Source organism: Doryrhamphus excisus, linkage group LG10 (genome assembly GCF_037039965.1).
Source record: "Doryrhamphus excisus strain RoL-2023G ecotype Guam linkage group LG10, RoL_Dexc_Guam_v1.1, whole genome shotgun sequence".
Classification (NCBI taxonomy): Eukaryota; Metazoa; Chordata; class Actinopteri; order Syngnathiformes; family Syngnathidae; genus Doryrhamphus; species Doryrhamphus excisus.
The window spans coordinates 1,467,661-1,489,785 of NC_136366.1; the positions used below are offsets into that span (position 1 = coordinate 1,467,661).

The window sequence follows — 22,125 nt, forward strand, 5'->3', positions numbered from 1 at the left end:
ATCGACCACTTTAAATTGCCCTTTTTTTTAAAAATTAAATTAAAAAAAATATTTTTGTAATTAAATTTGAAAAAAATTGTTTTAATTAAATAAAAAAATCATTAAATTTAAAAAAAAATTAATGAAAAAAATAATTTAAAAAAATAAATAAATAAAATTGCCTGTTGGTGTGAATGGTTGTTTGTCTATATGTGCCCTGTGATTGGCTGGCCACCAGTCCAGGGTGGACCCCGCCTCCTGCGCACCTCGTGAGGAAAAGCGGAAGAAAATGAATGAAAAAAAAAGTTTTTTTAATTAAATTAATTTTTTTTATTACATTTTAAAAAAATTACATTAAATTTAACATTGTTTAATGAAAAAAAATTAAAAAATAAAATAAAAAATAATTTGCCCATTGGTGTGAATGCTTGATTGTCTATATAGGCCCTGTGATTGGCTGGCCACCAGTCCAGGGTGTACCCCGCCTCTCGCCCAAAGACAGCTGGGATAGGCTCCAGCACCCCCAGCGCACCTCGTGAGGAAAAGCGGAAGAAACTGAATGAATTAAAAAATTTTTTAATGAAATAAAAAAAATAATTAAATAAAAAAACTACATTAAATTTAACATTTTTTAATGAAAAAAAATAAAAAATAAAATTAAAAAATAAATTGTTATAAATAAATAAATACATTGGTGTGAATGCTTGTTTGTCTATATAGGCCCTGTGATTGGCTGGCAGACTAATGAGGATTAAGCGGCATAGAAAATAAGAATTCTGGTTAGAATAAGAATAAAGACCTGCTTGAGACCAACACTTCATTCTTTGCGATGCCACATTAGATCATGTTGGGGTCACCAATGGTGTCAATCATATTATCATTGTCATAAAATCAGTCATTTGTTGATTTCTGCGTGTGTAAGTGTTTGTGTGTGAGTCCCTCATATTTGAGCTGGCAGTGTGGAAATCCTGTACGAGGATGAGGGAGATGTTAGACAGAGATATTACCGCTGGGAATGGTGGGTGTGAAACATGTTGCCTCTCTGCTGGATTTCACCATTTTAGAGTGAGGTGATGATCTATGGCTTTGTCTGAAAAGAACAACAAACGAGCAGCTTATCTATAATTTATTATTTTCATTTTTCTAATCAACCCTCATGAGGAAAAAGCGGTAGAAATTTATTTTTATTTTTATTTTTATTTTTATTTTTATTTTTATTTTTATTTTTATTTTTATTTTTATTTTTATTTTTATTTTTATTTTTATTTTTATTTTTATTTTTATTTTTATTTTTATTTTTATTTTTATTTTTATTTTTATTTTTATTTTTATCATCAGATAATCAAGTTGATCATTAATGTTGAGCAAAACAATGATGAGAAAAGAATTTCAGGATTGTTAAAAATTAAAAATTAAAAATTAAAAATTAAAAATTAAAAATTAAAAATTAAAAATTAAAAATTAAAAATTAAAAATTAAAAATTAAAAATTAAAAATTAAAAATTAAAAATTAAAAATTTAAAATTTAAAATTTAAAATTTAAAATTTAAAATTTAAAATTAAGTTAAAAAATAAAATTTATCATCAGATAATCAAGTTGATCATTAATGTTGAGCAAAACAATGATGAGAAAAGAATTTCAGGATTTCAGAAAAATGTAAAAATGTAAAAATGTAAAAATGTAAAAATGTAAAAATGTAAAAATGTAAAAATGTAAAAATGTAAAAATGTAAAAATGTAAAAATGTAAAAATGTAAAAATGTAAAAATGTAAAAATTTAAAAATTTAAAAGTTAAAAAATTTAAAATTTAAAGATTTAAAATGAAGTTAAAAAATAAAATGAAGTTAAAAAATAAAATAAAAACAAAAAATAAACTTCAAATATATTAGGAAAGCAGGAAGTGAACAAATGTAACAGTTACTGATTGTAAAAGTACCAGATGGAGGGGTAGGATTTAATAAGCTTTGCTTCTTCCTACTCCTTTTGGACATGTGGAACTGGGAACTGATTATGGGATGCACTCAATTGGAATCTGATGCTCAAATAAATTAAAACCATTACCATTACCATTACCATTACCATTACCATTACCATTACCATTACCATTACCATTACCATTACCATTACCATTACCATTACCATTACAAGATAAAGATAAAGCTCAGAAAAGGTATGTACAAATTGTGGTACATGCATGCTACATATTTAACCTGTATAATGAAGTCGTTATATAGTATAAAATACTGCAAAGTGAGGGTGAAAGGTTATTTTGAATATGTCAATAAAATAGCATACTCACTATTTAGCGAGTGTAATTTAGCGCTACATAAGCAAAAATGCTTCCAAGTTGAAGAATGACATAAGCAGCTTCTCTTCACTGCAGTGTGGGGTGGGGGTGTGTGTGTGGGGGGGGGGGGCATAGAGGTCTCAGCAAGCTCCACTTATTATTATTCTCCCGTGGAGCAACATCTGATGCTGATCTACCGTACAAGGCCAAAGAATGTCAAATATGAGGGAGGGTAGGGACGGCTTCAAGCTAGCTTCCTTTCTGTTTGCTTCACTGGATGATGAAGACGTTCGCTGTGCGTAGCTGCGAGAAATCAAGGATGAAAACAGGAATTGACTTGTGCACACACACACACACACACACACACACACACACGGTGCAATATCGAAGAATCAACAGTTCCCAGGCTTCAGCTGTGCTAGCTCAGCTGCTCTGGCTTATAGAAAGCAAGAAAGCTCCATAGTTGAACAACAACTTCAACATATTTATTTTTATTTCTCTTCCTGATCGTTGAATTCCTTTGCCAACGTTCCACCTCTTAAATCAGCAACAGCAAAGTAAAAGTACACACAAATGCATATAACACGGGTCTCAAACTCTATTTACTTGGGGGCCACTGGAGCTAGGGTCTGGGTGAGACTGGGTCGCATCAGGTTTTCCAAAAAAAACGCATTTATTAAAAACAGAAAAATGAATAAACTTTGCTTTGGTTCCGATTTTCTACAAGAAAAGCTGATAAAACATTCCACTGTTCTCAAATATCTTATTATAATCACATTATAATAATTATAATTATATTAATATCAGATTAAAATGAACAAAGCATTATTAGAGCCCTAAAACACGACTATAGTCACATTTATACTCTTTTTATTTACAACATATTGCGCAACTGCAGCGTCTTGAGACACATGCTAACTCGCAAACTAGAGAGCTAGCGACCTAAACGGTAGCCTCCAAGTTATTTCCTTTAAACTTAAAAATCCAAAAACTTACCACTTCCACACGGATAGAGAGGATAACTATTAACAGTTATTTAACCTTTAACATGAACATTAATCAAACGTAATCATTTTTTCTGGGTACATGATACCATACAGCATCCATATCAAAACATTAAACTTTCATATCAAGGCGGGGGCCTCAAACTGGTGTCCTGCGGGCCACATTTGGCCCGCGGGCCGCGTGTTTGAGATCCCTCATCATCTCATTTCATATTATCTGCAAACTGTATTCGTATATAACTCTGTTAAAATGTAGTAAAAGTGTTGATTTGTTAATACTTGGGTTGTTTATATTGTTTATTTTTTATATTGTGTATTTTGTACTGCTTAACTGATTCTATTCTTATCCATACATTTTCTATGCCGCTTAACATGAATGACTAATTGATACGCTCATTCTCACTTGAGCTAGCTTTAGTCTTTAATAAATATACCACGGCTAGATACATCATAAAAGTTGATTATGATTAATAGTATCTTTGTGCAATATTTTGGCGATTGTGTTTTTTTGGGTTGTTTCCTGAACTTTTGTCCCATTATGATGGACTAGCTTAGCAATAGTGTTTTTGGAAATGAAGTATGTTTGTAAGTGTATGTTTGTAAAACCTCACTCCAGAATAATTAATAAATGTTGCTTGGTTCGTTATGGCCTACTATTTGTCAAAAATATTGAAAGACAACTTATATGTAGTATTCCGATCGCTAAGCATCTGTGATGTTATGAGACATGACGATAGATTACATGGCAGAAATGTCATAGCCGAGAGCCACTGGAAACAAAAAAGGTTCTCCTCTCATTCAGTGTGGAAGTGGTACATTTTTTGCTTCTTTGTCCTTCTTCCCCACCTAAGAGGTTTTTCTTAAGGTTTCTTAAAACTGGTATTTAGAAAGTCACACAGGTTTTCTATGTTCTCACTACAAAAATATTCAATTTCGAACTGCTTGGCGGAAATTCAGTCCGGAACCAGTTAACCAGTTGCCAAATTGCATTTTTAGAAGCCGTGATGTCTGATTTAAAACCACGTCTAGTGGTTTTAGTGATACTAGAACGTGTTTAGTCCACACCGGAAGTGAATATAATCATATTTGACACCAGATGTTTTGATTTTTTCAGGTAAGATGATGAAAACATGACTTCAATGTGCTGATTCACATCATTTCTAATGCATCGCATGAACCATCTCAGTCTGATTTCCATTGAGGCCACTTTGGCACGGATGCCAGCCGAGGGCCGAGTCTATTTTCAACAGGCGCTAATCCACCAGATCCTGTTAACCTCACACACATGCACCCTTCTTGCCCCCCCTTCCGCATTTCTTCAGGCTTAATTAGATTGCAGTCTCTTTGGTAGCGAGAGTTTCTGAAGCCTTTTGCAGCTCGGCTATGCGTTGCTAGCGGCGTTGTTAATAGCGCTGGATTAGCGAGACAATGGCGGCGATGCAGGGGTCAAGCTGCACGCACACATGGCGACAGTGTTTGGAAAATGACTTTTGAAAAGTACAGCAGGACCTTGGTTAGCGTCATTACTCTGTTCTGAAGGTCGGACTCTAACCAAAACGTACTCTAACCGAATCAAATTTTCCCATAAGAAATAATGTAAATCAAATGAATTTGTTCCAAAAAGCCAAAAATGTAAACCCACAAAATAGTTAAAAATTAAAAATAGTTTCCCAATTATTGTTTACATGCAGAAAACACTTTGCTATTAGCTATTTTTTAGCTAAGATTGAACTGCTTATGACCTTACTATATATGGAGTTGTGGGGACAAGGACTTCAGGTTCCGGTTTCCAGTTTGGTATCATGCTAATTGGCTGCTAACAGTGTCGTGATACTTGTGCGGTGTATTAATAACACAACAAATTTTATGCTAAATGTAAAATGTTAGCCTAAATTTCCGAGGTATATGCGATCGTTACACAGACTGCGATAAACGAGGGACCAAAGACATGTTAAATGAATCTCGGTGATATAGGATTCAATGTTAACAAATAGAATATTATCATCGTTAGAGTACAAAAAAGCTCTTTAAATCTATTTTTAAAATATTTTAGAGCACTGTAGACATGAATTACAACCCTATAGTCTACATTATTAAAAAAAAAAAAAAAAACCTAAAAACTGTGTTATGGAATGGTATGGTATGAGGTACATTATTAAAAATGAAAAAAAAACTTAAACTGTATTATGGAAAGCAGGAAGTGAACAAATGTAACAGTTACTGATTGTAAAAGTACCAGATGGAGGGGTAGGATTTAATAAGCTTTGCTTCTTCCTACTCCTTTTGGACATGTGGAACTGTGAACTGATTATGGGATGCACTCAATTGTAATCTGATGCATGTTCAAATGAAATAAAACCATTACCATTACCATTACCATTACCATTACATTGCAAATTCTGCAGCGACTCAAAACAACCGCTAGCTAACAGGCTACCAAGCTAACCTAAAACTCAAATTGATTTCTCGTAAACTTAAGAAGCCACACAGGATGGGACATCGTTTTTTCATTCTATCATGTGGGACAGGTCGTGGCTAACTTCATGACTTCATGCAGTGTTAAGGTAATATAATGTAAGGTAATGTCTCAATGTGTTGTATCATTACTGCCGCCTAGTGACGAGAATACTGCATATCGCTTATATTTCAGTATGTTTTGACTAATAATTAAAGGACGATATCCTATAAAAATCTGACTTTGGGGTAGACATGAGTATTTTTTCCCAACAGGAATCCACTCGGATGCCGGACATCGCTCTCATGGTATGTAAAAATTTTGCTTGAATAAGCAAACTGCATGAAAAGTATCCAATTCCCAGAAGTAAGTAAATCTGCAAAACCATGATATAGCGAAGGAGTGATAATCGAACCGCCATATTCCAAGGGATGCCTGTCGTTATTGGTTACTTTCCCAAAGAAGTCATTGAATTAGGCATCAGTTGTGACTGATTTTTTTTGACTCAACATGACAAACCGTATCAGCGATACGCACAAAAAATGAATATAAAGTACAAATACATGAAATAATATGAGGAATGGTGCTCCGATTTCCTTATGAAAATATGAGCATGCTTGTATCAGTATGTGCCCGAAGCCAACCTCATGTTGTAAACACCCTGACACGTACTGCTGTTGAATACGTGTCAACCTGTTACGTTTCCGATAAAACTCCCTGGAGCGATGTCTCATTGAAAATTTATCACATGGTACAAATGTCAACAGATAATCATCATGAAGGCAACAAATTGTGGCATATAGTAATATTCTTCTAGTTCCGAATTATTAAGAGTTATGCGTCTGACTGTGGCTTCAGAAAAGAACCCAAGATATGAGATAGCAAACGCAATTCATGAGGAGATGTTGAGACATTCCCAGTATTTTCTCCATGTTTTCCACACGGAACGCCCATCCCCCCCCCCCCCGACAGGCCTTGCAGCCGAGCAGCCAGGCTGGTAAAGTTGGGGGCAGGGCCAATCTCTTTCTTTCCGTCTCCAGAGCCTGCTGACAGCTGCTCGGGGAGGCCTGGGGCTGGGGCTCAACCACATCCTGGGGGCGAGGAGGGCGGGGACGGTGGGCCCCATGCATGCTCGTGGCTACAGCACCACTCAAACTGAAACGTAGGTATCGCCAATGTTTACTCAATCTGTTCACTTATGGAAATATTTGAGGAGTCACCAAAGGGAGGAGAAGAACAACACGAGACGCTGTTTGAAGGGTTTTGGACCACCTTTTGGACCACCGCTGGGACTAGCGCATGGTTGCTGTTGCTGGTCTTACAGTCTTAGTATGTAGTCCACATGACTTGACCTATGGTTTGTCATGTAAATAGTCAACCACACCCAAATCCTTGAAAAATGTATCAAGTCTCCTCCTGGCTTTCCTTCAGGCAGCCCATCCCAGTCTCACATTTGGTCTCTGTTTACCAGAAGACTCTTGCTTCACTGCTTCATGCAGTCTTTTAGTAAACAGCCGTCCTCGCCGCCGATGTTGGAGAGTCAATGTCAATATTGATCGGCTTTAAACAAACAGGCTAATCATAAGCAACATAAAGGATCTTTATTACGTTGTAAAGTCGAAGAGATACTGAAGAATCCAACTCAAGCGTGAAAGTCGTATCACTCAGTAGCATCAAGGACAATGAAGTGGAAAAGCTCTGGAGACACGCCAAGACTCCGTTTTTGATTCCACCGCCATTTGCATAGTAATGTCAACTACTGTAGTTCATTTTTCTTAATGGCCGAAAACGATGTACGGTAATTGTTCCATGGATTATTCAGGTTCATGCTCAGTGACTAGATAGGACTGCTCTAGTCTAGACGTAAAGTCCTGAAACCTGAACACTCCGTTGGCCATCCATTTAAATACCTTGAGTGGTAAACAACCATAATGGTAAAGGACCATAATACATTGAAGTTATATACATTTAGTAAAAAAATAACATGTTCCGTTGACTTATTGGTCATAGGAATCCACAACACACTGACAAAGGTGACTTTCAAATATTTGTCCTTGAATGTCCTTGAAACAATGCAAGTTTTGGTGCGTGTACTGTAGATATTGTACTACAGTATATCGTATCATGTTGTGTCTCTTGACAAGAGAGAAATACAGCAACATAGACTGTAGCTTCCTGGATCAATAAGAGCTAGCCATAAATCCTTAGATTAATCAGTTCTAGAGACATGCACCAGGTCTCACTAGCAACCGTCTCTTAAGCAACTAAGACACCCAATCCAGCAGTACCAGCCTGGGATTTGGCGGATTTTAAGATCATACATCGCTGTTGGATGTCTGTGCTATCATGAATTAACTTGAGTTAATTGTGGACCGGAGCTGCACGGCGGATGAGTGGTTAGCGCACGGGCCTCACAGCTAGGAGACCCGAGTTCAATTCCAAACTCGGCCATCTCTGTGTGGAGTTTGCATGTTGTCCCCGTGCATGCGTGGGTTTTCTCCGGGTACTCCGGTTTTCCTCCTTCCAAATTGTCCATAGGTATGAATGTGAGTGTGAATGGTTGTTTGTCTATATGTGTCCTGTGATTGGCTGGCCACCAGTCCAGGGTGTACCCCGCCTCTCGCCCGAAGACAGCTGGGATAGGCTCCAGCACCCCCATGACCCTCAGACCACCTTGATACCAAGAGTGCGTAGTATCAGTATTGGCTAGCTACGAACATGATGAGATTAATATTTTTCAGTTTTCTACTAGGTTGGGGCTAGATTACCTTTGTCGATTAATCTGAAACTTGTTCTTTCGATTCGTTCAGTCATCTGGACAAATCAATATGATGTGGTTTTGATGGTGATTGGTTGATTTGGTGGTTTTGATGATAGGCGAGGGCTAGATTAACTTTGTCGATTAATCTGAAGCTTGTTCTTTCGATTCATTCAGTCATCTGGACAAATCAATATGATGTGGTTTTGATCTGTAACATGTCAAAAAAGAGGCAAAAACGTCTATCAGCGTTATTGATGAATCGATTTAAAAATGATTAACACCAAAATAGTTCTCCATTAATCAATTAATCATTGATACATTGATTAATTCATTGAAATTCCGCATAATATCAGCACTTGGGACCAAATAAAAGCCTGTTTGTCCTGTGATCAAGTCAACATTATAGTAACATTACTGACATTACTGTGGTTTTTGTCTAAGTACTTCTGGTTATATTTGGACATAATACTGATATTACTGCATAGTACATACTATACACTGCAGTGGTGTAGAAAGCACCCCCACCCCCTCCAATTATTCCCAGAGTGCTGGAAAGCTTCCCACTGTTCCGATGTGTCACTAATGGTGTTAGCTTGCTCTATTGGCTGATGCTACGATGCTATGATGCTACGATGCTACGATGCTACGATGCTACGGCTCAGTGCACAAGACAACCTCCCACTATGATGCAACGTGCTACGCTATGCTACGCTACGGCTAACTACAGCCACCATAATAAATGAATAAAGTGTCAGTAACAGGTGTATTATTTGATAGTTTTCTTGTACTGAACATGAACGAGTGTATGCGCTGTTGTTCTAAGGGAGTACTTAGTACTTCACCACACCTTCTAAGCCTCGGTATTTACCACCAAGCGTGCCTAATTTAAGGAATAATGTCATGGAAGGTTTTACCTTTTCCTGCGAGGATCTTCCCAGACAGGCTGGGCTTCCACTAAAGTTAATTATGGACACAGCTTGCATGGAAGCGTATCATTAGCAGTAATTGCACACACGGATCGGATCCCGCTGCCGTTTGCTTCTCCTTTTTCTCCCAGATTTCCCAGATTTCCATGAAGGAAGTCAGCACAATTCTTCTTATGTCGAGAATTTGAAGGATAAAAGTCAGCTGCCGTGTGAGATCATGTGTCCAAATGTCAGCATTTAAATCTAAGAGTATGAGCATGAAGGCCTGGGAAAACACGGGATTACTGTGTAATGTTTGGTGTATAAGTACAGCGTGTGTATGCATACAAGCGTATGGACTGTATATGTTTTGATATCAACAGTGAGGCTGCTGCTATCTGCTGCTAGCTAAAAATGTCATCCAATACTTCTCTACAAGAGAGGAGAAATATGATCTCAGGGAAGAAGTAGATTTGAAACACTTCTATGCTAGGACTACGTTATGCTAGCCATAGCATTTCAGTATGTGGAATCAAACTATGGAATGGATTGAGTAAGGAAATCAAACAATGCACAACGATGAGCCAATTCAATCTTGTACTTTGGTACGTGACAAAAATAAAAATTTAAATTAAAAAAAAAATATATATATATATAAAAATACAAAAAATATAAAAAATTAAAAAAAAAAATTTTAAATGTAAAAAAAAAAAACTAAACTATATTCGGAAAGCAGGAAGTGAACAAATGTAACAGTTACTGATTGTAAAAGTACCATTACCATTACCATTAAAACAATTGCCGCAGTTGAATTCCGATGGGGAAAAAAAAGCCACACACTAGCTAACACCGAAGTAGATCGAATTGCAAGTTTAATAGTGTGGATCAAATTATGTCTCGCACACTACCACTTCCACACTATGTGTATTATCATTCATTGCAGCAATGCCATAGTTCACAGTCTGACTGGCTGTTTTCATTTATTGTAAAAAATGATCAAACCTGCGAAACCTTAGGTCACATCATAAAAATGTCGAGTATGCGTCTATTCCTCTGAGGGTGTTTTCTCCACATATCTAAACCAGCATCTTAGATAGTGCCGGAATGTGTGCCACTACGCCCAAAGGGAATAAACAACAGCGGCCATTTTGTCCTTAAGCATGTGTGCAAAGGAGAGAGATTTGTTGATGTGTTGCTTTCGCTCGTCTTCGTGGCAAATCTCTCCTCACTGTCACTGCTCATTTTTTTCTCTTACTGCACCCCCCCCCCCAATTATATGGATCAATTTGACTGAACAGCGATTGACAATGCAGCTTCCCTGCCTGCCTCACCTGCTCGCTATGTTCTGAGCCAAAGAACCCACTGAGACAACGATTGCCTGAAGGAGGCTTGACGCTGAAAACCTCCAAATAACTGCAGCAGGAGAGGAACAACCAGATGGTACTTTCCACTAGAAGTGTTGCATCATCATTTGATGCTATTTGTAGTCTCTAAAACACAGTATAAAAAATGCTAAATGGAGTAAAACATAGCAAACATAAGGCATTCAGTTGATGTATTCAAATATGTAGTGATATGTACTCCACTGGTCACTAGGTGGCAGTAATGTTCCTGTAATGTTTGAGAATCGTGTTTAGAATTTTGGAAACAGGAAAATATTCAATTGAAAAAAAAAAATCACTTATCAAGGTCAGTTCCGAAACCACTTATCCAATAAACAAATACTACTGTATTTACATTCCAAGAATACCACTGAATGTCGTAAATCCACGAGTAATTGAGATGGCCATAAAAATGTCTTTTTATCATTTTATTGCCTCATCTCATTGTCGGGCTGAGTGTTTTGGATTTCAGGGTTTAAGCTCGAAATATTAAAAAAAATAATGGACAAATTAAAAGGCAGCCCCGACTAATGGAAAAACATTTTACATTATTATTGCTGGTTCAATCCTCAGTTGATGAACATATAATTCAACATATTTCCGTTTTCAGCATTCGCCCGCAATTTCTACTGAAATTCTTTTATTCCAGTTACTCATAAAGTGACTAAGAAATAAAGCAAATCACATGCTATTGCCTGCAGTGTGTGTAATAAAAATGTGACAAGCACATGCCTCTTTTACAGGCCATCCCTCCCTGGTGACTCAATGCTTGCTGTGGGGAGGATTTACACCCACAGAAACCGAGTGCAGAGACATGAAATGCATGAGGACACCAAGACGAGCCACAGCTATGAAATAAGAGCAGACATGATGATTCCAGGAGGGAGTGTCCAACAGAGTATCACTAAATGTGATATGTCATACGCCGGTATTTATTTGCGGCTTCAAATTAACACACATGCGTACGGCCCCAACTGAAACACAATAACTATATCATATTTAAATGAAACTTTTTATTCTTAACGGAGGCAAAAAAAAATCCAACCCTGCACGGCTACGTGTGAAAATGTGATTGTCCAGCAAATTAAAACAAAACCCATCAGTCTAGAAAAGGTTATAAAGCCATTTATAGAGCTTTAGGACTCCAGCAAACCACAGTAAGAGCCATTATCCACAAATCGCAGAAACATGGAAGGGTGGCGAATCTTCCCAGGAGTGGACGGTCAACCAAAATGACTCAAAACCCCAACCTGGAAGACTTGCTGTGATAAATGGAACCCTAAAATCTGTAGTCTACAAAGAAATCCTGAGGAAACACAAAGTTGAGACTTTGGAGTGCCTTAGTCAAAGTCCTGGCCTGAATCCTGTCGAGATGCTGCGGCATGACCTTAAAAAGCTGTTTCATGTTGGAAAAACCCTCCAATGTGGCGGAATGACAACAATTCTGCAAAGTTGAGTGGGCCTAAATTCCCCCACAGCGCAATAAGAGACTCATTGCAAGTTATAGCAAACACTTGATGGTGTCGCCATTACATGAATACTCTTCCAAAAAAGGCTCTCCATTGATTTCAGATTCACATTCACAATCCAAGGAACTGTTGCAATGATTAGCTCCGGAACGTTCCCCATTTTCTCTTCAATTACCGTTGTCTATACATGACACATTTGAGGTTTAGGCTCCATGTATGCCTCACCGCTTATTAAACCCATGTAAAGTATAAAATGTATAGCTACTCAGCACTAATAACGGTCATGTAAGACGGATTCCGAGTCACCGTGTAGCCTTTAGCCTGGTCATCAGACTGGCGCTAAAGGCTAGCAGGTTCGAGAAGGCCCTATTATTAATGTATTTTTGAAAAACCATAAATCGAGGGAAACAGCCAAATTCAGAGCAGCGATGAATTAGTGTATCGTCTTCTAAGTAATCAATCCACGACATCACTGATATTGCTTGTATATTTTATTTTATGTACATGTAAAAAAAAAAAAACAAAACAAAAAAAGAAAAAGTAGCCAATAACATTGACCAATATGAGCAACAGTTGATAGCCGTGTTGCACAACATGGGATCATCCTGACACACGTTTCCCCTTTTAGGCATACATACATTTAGAATCTGTGTAAGGCTGCCTGGAAAACTAGCCGGGCTTGATGGCAGTCAAAGCGCCGAGAACCGCAACGGTCGTCAACTGCTCCCCATGGAGAAAAAAAATAAAATAATAATAATAATAATAATAACAAACATCCCTCGTTCTGTGTTCTTAATCACAGCTGAGCTTTTTGTGGCCGAGCAGATATTAGACGTGCCGGCTGGCCGAGAGCGACCGTGTGCGGTTCTTTGATTCGGGCCGGCCCCGAGCTCGACGGCAGCCGCCGTCGCCGCCGCTTCGGCCCTCTCTCCCTTATTCAAACAGTGCTGCTTTCAACATTAAAGGTCACTAAAAGGTCAGCGCTTGAGTTTGCTTTGCCCGATGACTCAATAACTGCGGGCTACGAGCCGTCCCATTCACAGTATTCTTACAGCGTGTTGTGTTATTCTTCCAAAGTGGACCGTAAAGCTTGAAATGATACTGCATAGGGAGGGGTCGCACGCCTTTAACCCACGTTTGTCCAGTGGAAATGTCACATGTGGAATTTTTGTAGTGTGGTAGATGAGCTGAGAAAGAAACACACCCATGTGAGAATACAGTGTACACAACCACCCCCCCCCCCCCTTCAAATAAAAGTGTTTTTCCTATCTCCAAGGCCATGGATAGTCAACCACAAATATTTCATAACTCCCTTGCTGCCTATCAGGGCTGGATCTCACAATAGCGTTTCAGACAGTGAGCTTCCAGCAGGCCACCGAGGTACAGATAAAGTGCTTTTTCTTAATGCTTTAAATAATTACAAGTGACAGGGGAAAAAAAAGGGGTGACGCCTCTGGAGCTCCAAATGAAATGTAAGCGAGATGTACGACGTGACTTGACAGGGACGAAGATCAGTATCGACATGCACAAGGATGGAACACTGGTCACTAGAAGAGCAGGTTACTACAGGTCACCACTACGGTCACTGGATGGAGATGTTCACATTTTGTAGTGTCAAAAATAATAATAATAATAATAATAATATGGTAAGACTTTTTGAACCCTTCCATCAAACATCCATGTACAAAATGGTGGCTGAGCGGCGCCTCGTGACAGCAGCACACTGGGAAGTTCAGCGAGAAAAAGATGGATTCTTAAACCGTACGAGATAATCGATACATTCTGGTTCTTGTAGTGTTGGTCGTTGTTTCGTTGTTCGCTTCTAGCGATCCATGATTCCTTCGAGAAAACAAAATCGGGAGGAACAGTCACAGCATACCATGAGGTGCATGGCCGTTTTTTTTTTTTTTTTTTTTGCTCCCTTGTCCTCCACCTTGGCAGCCATTTTACACCAGCCTTGTGAAAAAAGTAAAATGAAAGGAAGGGACCAGCATATAAATAGTAGCCGAGGCAACCGCACGTATTCCGTCCTGGATCTTGATGACCGGGTCTGAGAATTCACCCCAAAAAAAAAAAAATCTCTGCGACTTCTGTTCAGCACCCGGCCTCCTACACAAGACAAAGACAAGAAAGAGCACACAGTGAAGACGACGAGCAAACAGGACAGGTTTCATTCTTTCTTTCAACACTAATGTGCTTTTCGGTGCCGTCACTGATGGCACTTATTCAGACTGCTGGAATAAATACAATGCTTATTGTGTCACGGGGACTGCTATGAAACATTTGCATCCAGCAGTACAGTACACCATAGTGCAGTAGACAGTAAAGGGATGGGCCCGACACATTGTTGGGAATCCTTAGGATTACGTGGAATTGTTGGTGAATCATCATCTCAAAAAGAGCCAGTGAACAACATGGCTGGAACCAGGACTAAATGTCTACTCCACAAAATGGACTGAATTCTTCATGCCTATTAATAGCTGACTGACTTCTAATAAGTCTTGTTGAATATGAAGAGAATTTCCTTTTTTGATTTAAAAAGAGATTATGCTTGGATTCAGTAGAGCGAGCCCTCAGAAGCACTAATGTTTATAACTTAAATGATAGTATTTGTTCCATTTATTGCCTGCATCTATCATCTTCATTAGCATGTTTGTTGACTGCACTGTTTACAGTATGTATGCGTATGTTCGATTTTACTACTTAGATGTCAGCTTGTATGTCTTGCCATGCCAATCTCATCTGCCCAGGGCCTTCAAAATCAGGGGTGCTGGCCCAGTGTAGTGATACATTTTTTTTTAACCAATGAGATTTTATATTCAGTTTCTATAGGTTTAAAACACATAATATTTTAGACTTTTTAACTCATTTAATACCCAAGACTTTTTTTTTTTACTATTTATAAACCCAACACCTGATTCCAAAGACGTATTTTATGTTTTTTTGGACAAAATTAGTTTTTAAACCATAGAAAAATAGCCACAAGGTGGACCATGTACTGTATTAACATCGACAGCTAGGAGGAAGTAGAACAGCATGGAGGAGTGTAGCGTGCAGAAGATTGCACGCATTGTCTGGAAATTTTAAACGTATGCACACACACAGATTAATGTGAAAATTGCAATGTTAATGGTGTTATCTTTCTTATTAAACTGCTATTTTGATATAAAACCCATAGTTTGTTGTCGTACAGTTGTTTAGATATTTAAGCTGTCACAAAAACATGTATGTAAGCCTGATGTGTTATTTTTCATAAAGTCATCCATTGTGGGTGTGAGGATCTAAGTATTGACTGATCCAACACTGCGTGCACATGATTTTTTTTCAACCCGCCAAAAACAAAACCCGGGGGTGTTCCTGAGTGGACAGGACCTAAGACCTGCTTCACATCCATTCTGGCAAAAAAACACAATATATCACCATATTTGTTTCCATCCACTGGTTAGAACCACATATTCATTTGTTCGGTCCGAGGCAACAAATCGTTAAAACTTGCACTGGAACATTAATTCACACATTTTAGCTGTATCGTGGGCTTCATTTAAGTTTTCTCTGCTGCCATGCTCCACTGTAATACACCACCGTGTACTCACAGCACACTATCTGGTTGTGCTGGATTAATCCTGAGCAGGCCCATCATGTCAGAGAAGAGCTAAAAATGTCCATCAGTGTTTTCCAAAGTCAAAGCTGATGTGTGTAAATATCTTGCCTAAAACACAAAGATAATAGGAATAACAAGGAAATCCAAAAATGTTCACATTTGAGGGGCTGAAATCAGAGGATATTTAGATTTTAAATAAAAACAATAATTGGATTATTGGTAATGAATGATTCACAGCTCTAGACAATAGTGTGAATTAGGGTGGGACAAAATGACACGATTCAACTGGTACATGACTATTACACCCCAAGACAGACATCATGATGACATCCTATCCTGACTTTGCAAAGTAGAACTTTTGTCTGCCGTTGGAATACAATGACACTTGAAAGGTCAGACGGACTCATGTTTACGTTTGCAACACGTCTAGCATTAGTTTTTACTGAGCCTGCAGTTATGATTGTATCATGGAATGGTGCATATCGGTTGAATCTCAATGAAATAGGATTGCCATTGACGTATAAAGGACTTAACCTTCAAAGGCGTGCTGCTGTGCTGCAGTGAAACGATCTACACTCTCCGGGGGAAACCGCCACAGCATGACAACGTGTGTGAAAAATATATAAAACCACCTTTCAAGCACAAACACTACGATACCTCATATGTTCGTTAAAGCGCAATGACTCAAACACATTTGCACCAGAATTAGTTGCAAAGGAGTATACAGTACTTCCCACCCCGTATCTAAATATAAGAAATATTTATAGCCAGTGCGCTGTTTGAGTTAGGAGTTAATGTTGTTCAAGGAAATAAACCTCGCTGTCTAAAAGCAACCCCAAGCCGCTAGCCCTTACGCAACACTGCCACATTAGACCAACGCAGTGTCTTTCAAAATAGCCTAAAATTAACTGTTCATGTTGCTAAAGAGATGCCTAATTCGGTGTTGTTGCTTGCAGAATAATAACTAGAGAATGCAAAATAAGGGGAATTAATGTGCATTTTTTTTTACATGAGAGCAATGTTACAGTATCCTCAAAAATAAACATTTAAAAGTGTTAATATTATGTTAAAAGACTTTTCCAAATTGTATTGACAACATTTTCTGAGATTCTGATGACATTTTAAGGCCTTACATTGGAATGACTGGAATTTAGATTTAAGAAACCTTGAACGCCACGTAGAATGCTGTACATTTTATGTTTTATTATATACCGTTTAAAAAAATTATTACTGACTTGGAGTGAGTTTAGTTTGGTTTTCGAACAAAATAAATCTGTGAATGTGCAGGGGATCCACTGTACAACAAAACGTTTTGGGAAGAGATTTTCCCTGAACTTGAGTTTGAAACCTCAATACGTGTGATGTCATAGATCGCAGTTAAAATTAACTCAAAGCACTGGCAAGGTCCCGGCTCCATTGTGGGTGCACACCATCCACAGAGATAAGTCAGCATTGTGAAAATCGTAACGTGACAAGACTAAAATCCATGCAATGGAGCCTTCTTTTAATATAAGAAACTAGCTAGTTAATTACCGACTGGCGAGGTAGCTATTACTTGTTAACAAACATAGTGTTTTTGATTTGACATTGTTAACAAATGAGATGTGAGGTGAATCTGCAATACTAATCCTCCCATAATATTTGTCATAATAATATAATAATAATATAATTCCCAGTGTCCTGATGATTCATTCTACATTTAAACAGCTGATATTTAAGACGTGTTTTGATCGGTGCAACACAATCCAGCATTCCATACATATTTACACAGGAAGTCGACCCTGTTTTCAAAGAAGTTCATTTCCAAAGTTTGCAAGAACAATGGAGAACTCCAATGACCCATCATGGAAAATGTATCACCATAACAACAAACTGTACCATCCAAGTGATGTCAACCAACCTATGTGTCGCAGTGGGAAAGTAGTGATGTAATCTCGGGGCTCATGTGTCCAACAGCCTTGGCTGCTTCCAGGATGGCTCGCCGGTACATCCCTTTCTTTTTGCGATTGAAACGGGACCTGAAGAGCTCTCTGAAGGGCGAAAGTTTGGCAACAGAGAGCTGGGACGTGGTCGGGGAACCGAACCACGCCACCTTCGCTTGGGGCCACTGGGCCTCACAAGTGGCAGTCTCTTCCTTGCGGGTGCCGCTGATGCTGAGGACACGTGCGGGCCACCAGGGAAAACCGTGGATTTTCCCCCACACAATGTCCCCTACCGCCACAGCGTGACCTTCTTCTGTCACACATTTTGTCATGCTGCGCGTGTGTAGTCGCACTGTGAGTGGGGGCACTGTCTTGCAATCGTTCCGTGATGGTAGCGAGGATGAGGTGACGGAGAGGTCTTCGCCAGGTGCCAGGTCGCAGAGCTCTGGGGACGTGCCATCGGAACTGAAAGACTTGGACTCATCTAAGCTGTCGCTGCTGCAAACGGACAGACTAGAGGAATCCGCTTTTCGCTTACGGAAATTGATGAGAAGGGTGAGGTCGTTATGGCCGTGCTCCGCCTCCTCGCCAGAACTCCCTGACCACAACTCCAAAGAGTTTTTGCCTTCCCCGGAGTCTTCGGAGTGGGCGAGACAGGGTGCCGTTGCCCTTGGACTTCGTCTCCTGGCGTCGCCTACAAGTTCAGCCTCATACTCGACCACGCTCTCGTCCCGTTCCCTGGGTGGGTGTTTCAAGCGGATCTTTGGAGATGGTAAATCCTGACACACGGTTGTGAAAGGCCTCGTCAGTTTGAGTTTGGGAATGGATACAGTCAGACCGGACCGTCTAGCGTTTAAAATGTGTCGTTGCTCCTTGGTGGGATTCGAAGGAATCTTGCAGTTCTCTCCTGAGCCATTCTGCTTGGGACAGAACGGTTTTACTGAACCATGGACTCGCGAGGGGATCTTCATGACCTCTCCTTTGCCCTGTGGAGTGCTGTATGAAATCTTTATGACTGGACTGTGAGGGATAACGTCGCTTCCGGGGAACTTCTCCCCTTCAGGTTCCCCCTTTTTGTCCTTCCTGAGACGCTTGCTATCGATGCTGGTGCCGTTTTCCCGTCTCTTATTGTCCTTGGCTGCAACTGCATCCTCTTTTTTCGACAGCTTATTAGGTATATCTTTGTCATCGGCATCGTCATCGCTTTGTAGTGTATTGTCTTTTCTGGAGTTCTTTGTATTGTTCATGCCATCTTTGCTGTCCTCGTCGCTATTCAAAGTATTTTTGCACTTTTCACAAAGTACCTGCCGCGGGCGCAGGCGAATGGTACTGATGGTCATGCGACCCTGCTCTCGTGTCCGCCTCTTTCTCCTCTTAATTGGTCGCGGAGGGGGCTGCGGTACCCATTGGCTGTAGCTGTGGCGCACCCATAAGGGATGGGGGAAGGGGGCTCCTTCAAAATAAGGAGGGTATGGAGTTTGCCCAGCTGGCACTGGTGTTGGAAGCGGGCAAAGTGGGGGTGCAGTAGCTATACTGCTTTCTGGGAGAGTATTTTCATCCTTTGGTCTGTGCGATGACTGGCTGGGTGACTTGGAATCTGGCTCATCACCCGGGACTTCTGGGATTTCACAAGTTGGCTTGGATACCGGGAAGTCCACTGGATTTGTTGTGAAATCTGGTAAACAGAATAGCCCAGTCCTAAAATGATGGAGGGGGGGGGAAAGGACAATGTATTAATCAAGCCTCTCACTTCACTCATCTGGCAACATTTCTACAGTAATGTTAATAGCAAACCGCAATAACAATATCTAATACCTTGATAAAAAAGTTGAAAACACAAAGAATGAAAAAACAAAAGAATACATTCACGAAATTACCAGAAAAAAGTAGTATTTCTCCAAAGAATAAAGTTGCAATTTGTTGTCGACACCCAAGAAAAAAAAAGGCACATTTGAGAGGCCGAAATAAGAGGATATTTATATTTTACAATTTAAAAAAATGTATATCATAATGGGTGTTGAATAATTAGATAACAATTAATCATTGATCAATTGTTACGAAGCTATAATCTGTGTTTTGAATTAAATATGACTATATTTTACCACAATTTCCAGACTATAAACCGCTAAATTTTTCACACGCTTTGAACCATTTGACTTAAACAATTAACGGCAAAAAAGAAAAAGAAAATAAAAACTACTGTTCCCATGATTTTTAAAGTGCAGAGTCAGGAAGTAGTGAATTTTTTAACTAGACACTAATATCACATTATGAAGCCTTATGCAGCGAGCTTGTTGATCTGACAAATCTGCAGTAAGTTTGATCAAGTGCAGAATTACTAGAACTTTAGTTTGGACTGCATCAGCTGTTGTACCGTGATGAAAAAAAGAATCTGAATGTTAGTCCCGGTTCCCATCCATGTATGAGACTCAATGCTCAACCTTATGAACGAGTGACATGGGAACACCGAGTGGATGTAGAACTGAAAGGTTTATAGTTGCTAGTTGTTGGAAAACGTTAAATAAATAAGTTCATAAATAAGTAGGGTTGGGAATCTAGCATCGATGGGGACCAGAACTCGATTTTTACGTCACAATATTTAAAAAGTTCAGTTTTACCCATCCACACACAAACACTAAGGGAAAAAATACGAATCACTTGGGAGTCTGTGATTACTCTTGGTAAGGAGTCAGGAGATTTCTATTTATTTACACACCCTGTCTACTTGGGGCGTATGAGAGTTGAGATTATTAATTAGTGCACATTTAGGGAACCAGCGCTTGCCACTAGAGAACAAGCAGTCACCTCAGAATTAAGTCCCCTTATGGACACGTGCCCCTAAGGAACCTGAATATTCACCTTGGCAGGGCCTGGCTTGGCACACACACTGCCTATGACATGAACCAGACAAGGCCCGTTAAGCGCACAAGGACACAGCGTATGACTCAAAACAATGTCGTTTTATTTGGTAGACCCAACTTGGATTTAAACGATGACCTGAAAAACGGGTATGTGGCATTGACAGCATGTCGACATGTTTAAAGATCTGGAGGTCGAGGCCTAATTCAAGTGCCAAATGAGAAGCCATCCACATACTTAGTAGGAAGCACTGGTCCAATCTGATTTTGCTCATCTATTAATAGCAAAGGTGCACAACTCTTACACAAGGCTTACCACATGGTAGAACACACACAAAAGGAGCAGATACAACATTATTACATTGATACATGCCAATGTATGCTTCTGTGGCCCTCACACATCAACTGGGCTGACTTTTAATCACAAATATACCTCTCTGAAATAATGCTGACTTTAGTCAACAGTGTGGTCACTTAAATATGAATAATATACATTTTATCAAACCCATTGTATGTGTAGATTTGACTGAAAGATGGCTGTTTATTGACACAGTTGCATTTACTTCTAAAAGAATCACTGCACAATCAGTGTAACTATTCATATATAGATACACTGGTTCATTACATGTCTAAAAAATGTCGAACAGGCAATTTCTTTATTTTATTGAGTACGTGAGTCCTGGTCTGTCTGATTAGGCTAACAATAAGCTAGAGATGAACCCACTGACATTAGCTATTGTTCATAATAAAACTTAGTAATCTCGGAAAATGGGACAACTATATCGCTACACATGATTCCCCCGAAGTGATATATCGCATTTGACAAGGTTTTCGGACGCTTTTAAAAGGAAACAGAGCTATTAGCAAGGATGCTAGCCCCACTGTCAGCTACATGTCTTTTGTATTGAGGCCCAGGCGGCTAACTAGCTAGCCATAGCGGCTAGCCTCGTCGATATGTTAGCCGCCAGCTAAGTCGAATTAAAAGCACAAATGATCAAAGTAAAAGTAAGAAATGACACTCACTTTTTGTTGCAGTCAAGTAAAATCCCCGTGAAGCTCCGTTCTCGGTAGGTCAGCGTCACCAGCAGCGTATCGTTAACTATTTGATCGATTGTGACAGGTACCCGAGAGCCGGCCAGCAGCTCCTCGGCCGCAGCCTCCATGTTTCCCGTGGTGAAGTGTCCGGCTCGGCGGTGCTCGATCCGGGCCAAAGGAGCCACGGTCACGTCGGCTAGAGCTCCGTCTCCCCTTCCCTATTGAAGCAGGAGGCTACAGCAGGGCATAAAATGACGCCATCACCCCTACCAAGTCAATTACACCAGCACTGCCACCGCTGACATCACACTGAAGCAAAAGTCTCCCAAGACAAGGCCTTCCCTTCCTCTGCCCCACTTTGACTCTATCACGTTCATTATTGCCAACCTTTTTTCCTCAGCAATGTCGCCGATTTTGGAGGCAGTTTGACGGACACGATCGACCGCGACACAGCATTTTTATAGCC

The 22,125-nt window shown here is 39.5% G+C and overlaps 1 protein-coding gene across 1 annotated transcript; it reads right to left on the reverse strand.

Annotated features, from left to right (window-relative positions):
• Positions 1 to 12,719: 12,719 nt before the first annotated feature.
• Positions 12,720 to 22,125, reverse strand: pwwp2b (PWWP domain containing 2B). Its single transcript, XM_058049691.2, has 3 exons — positions 21,648 to 22,125; positions 17,745 to 19,464; positions 12,720 to 14,352 (listed from the first exon to the last, which is right to left on the reverse strand). Exons 1-2 carry the CDS (start codon positions 21,785 to 21,787, stop codon positions 17,745 to 17,747), a joined length of 1,860 nt encoding a protein of 619 aa, XP_057905674.2. The 5' UTR covers positions 21,788 to 22,125; the 3' UTR covers positions 12,720 to 14,352.

Coding starts and splice junctions, on each gene's coding strand:
- pwwp2b (XM_058049691.2), bottom strand. CDS start 21,787: ATGGAGGCTGCGGCCGAGGAGCTGCTGGCCGGCTCTCGGGTACCTGTC. Junction 19,465..21,647: donor TTACTTGACTGCAACAAAAA/GTGAGTGTCATT, acceptor CCATCATTTTAG/GACTGGGCTATTCTGTTTAC.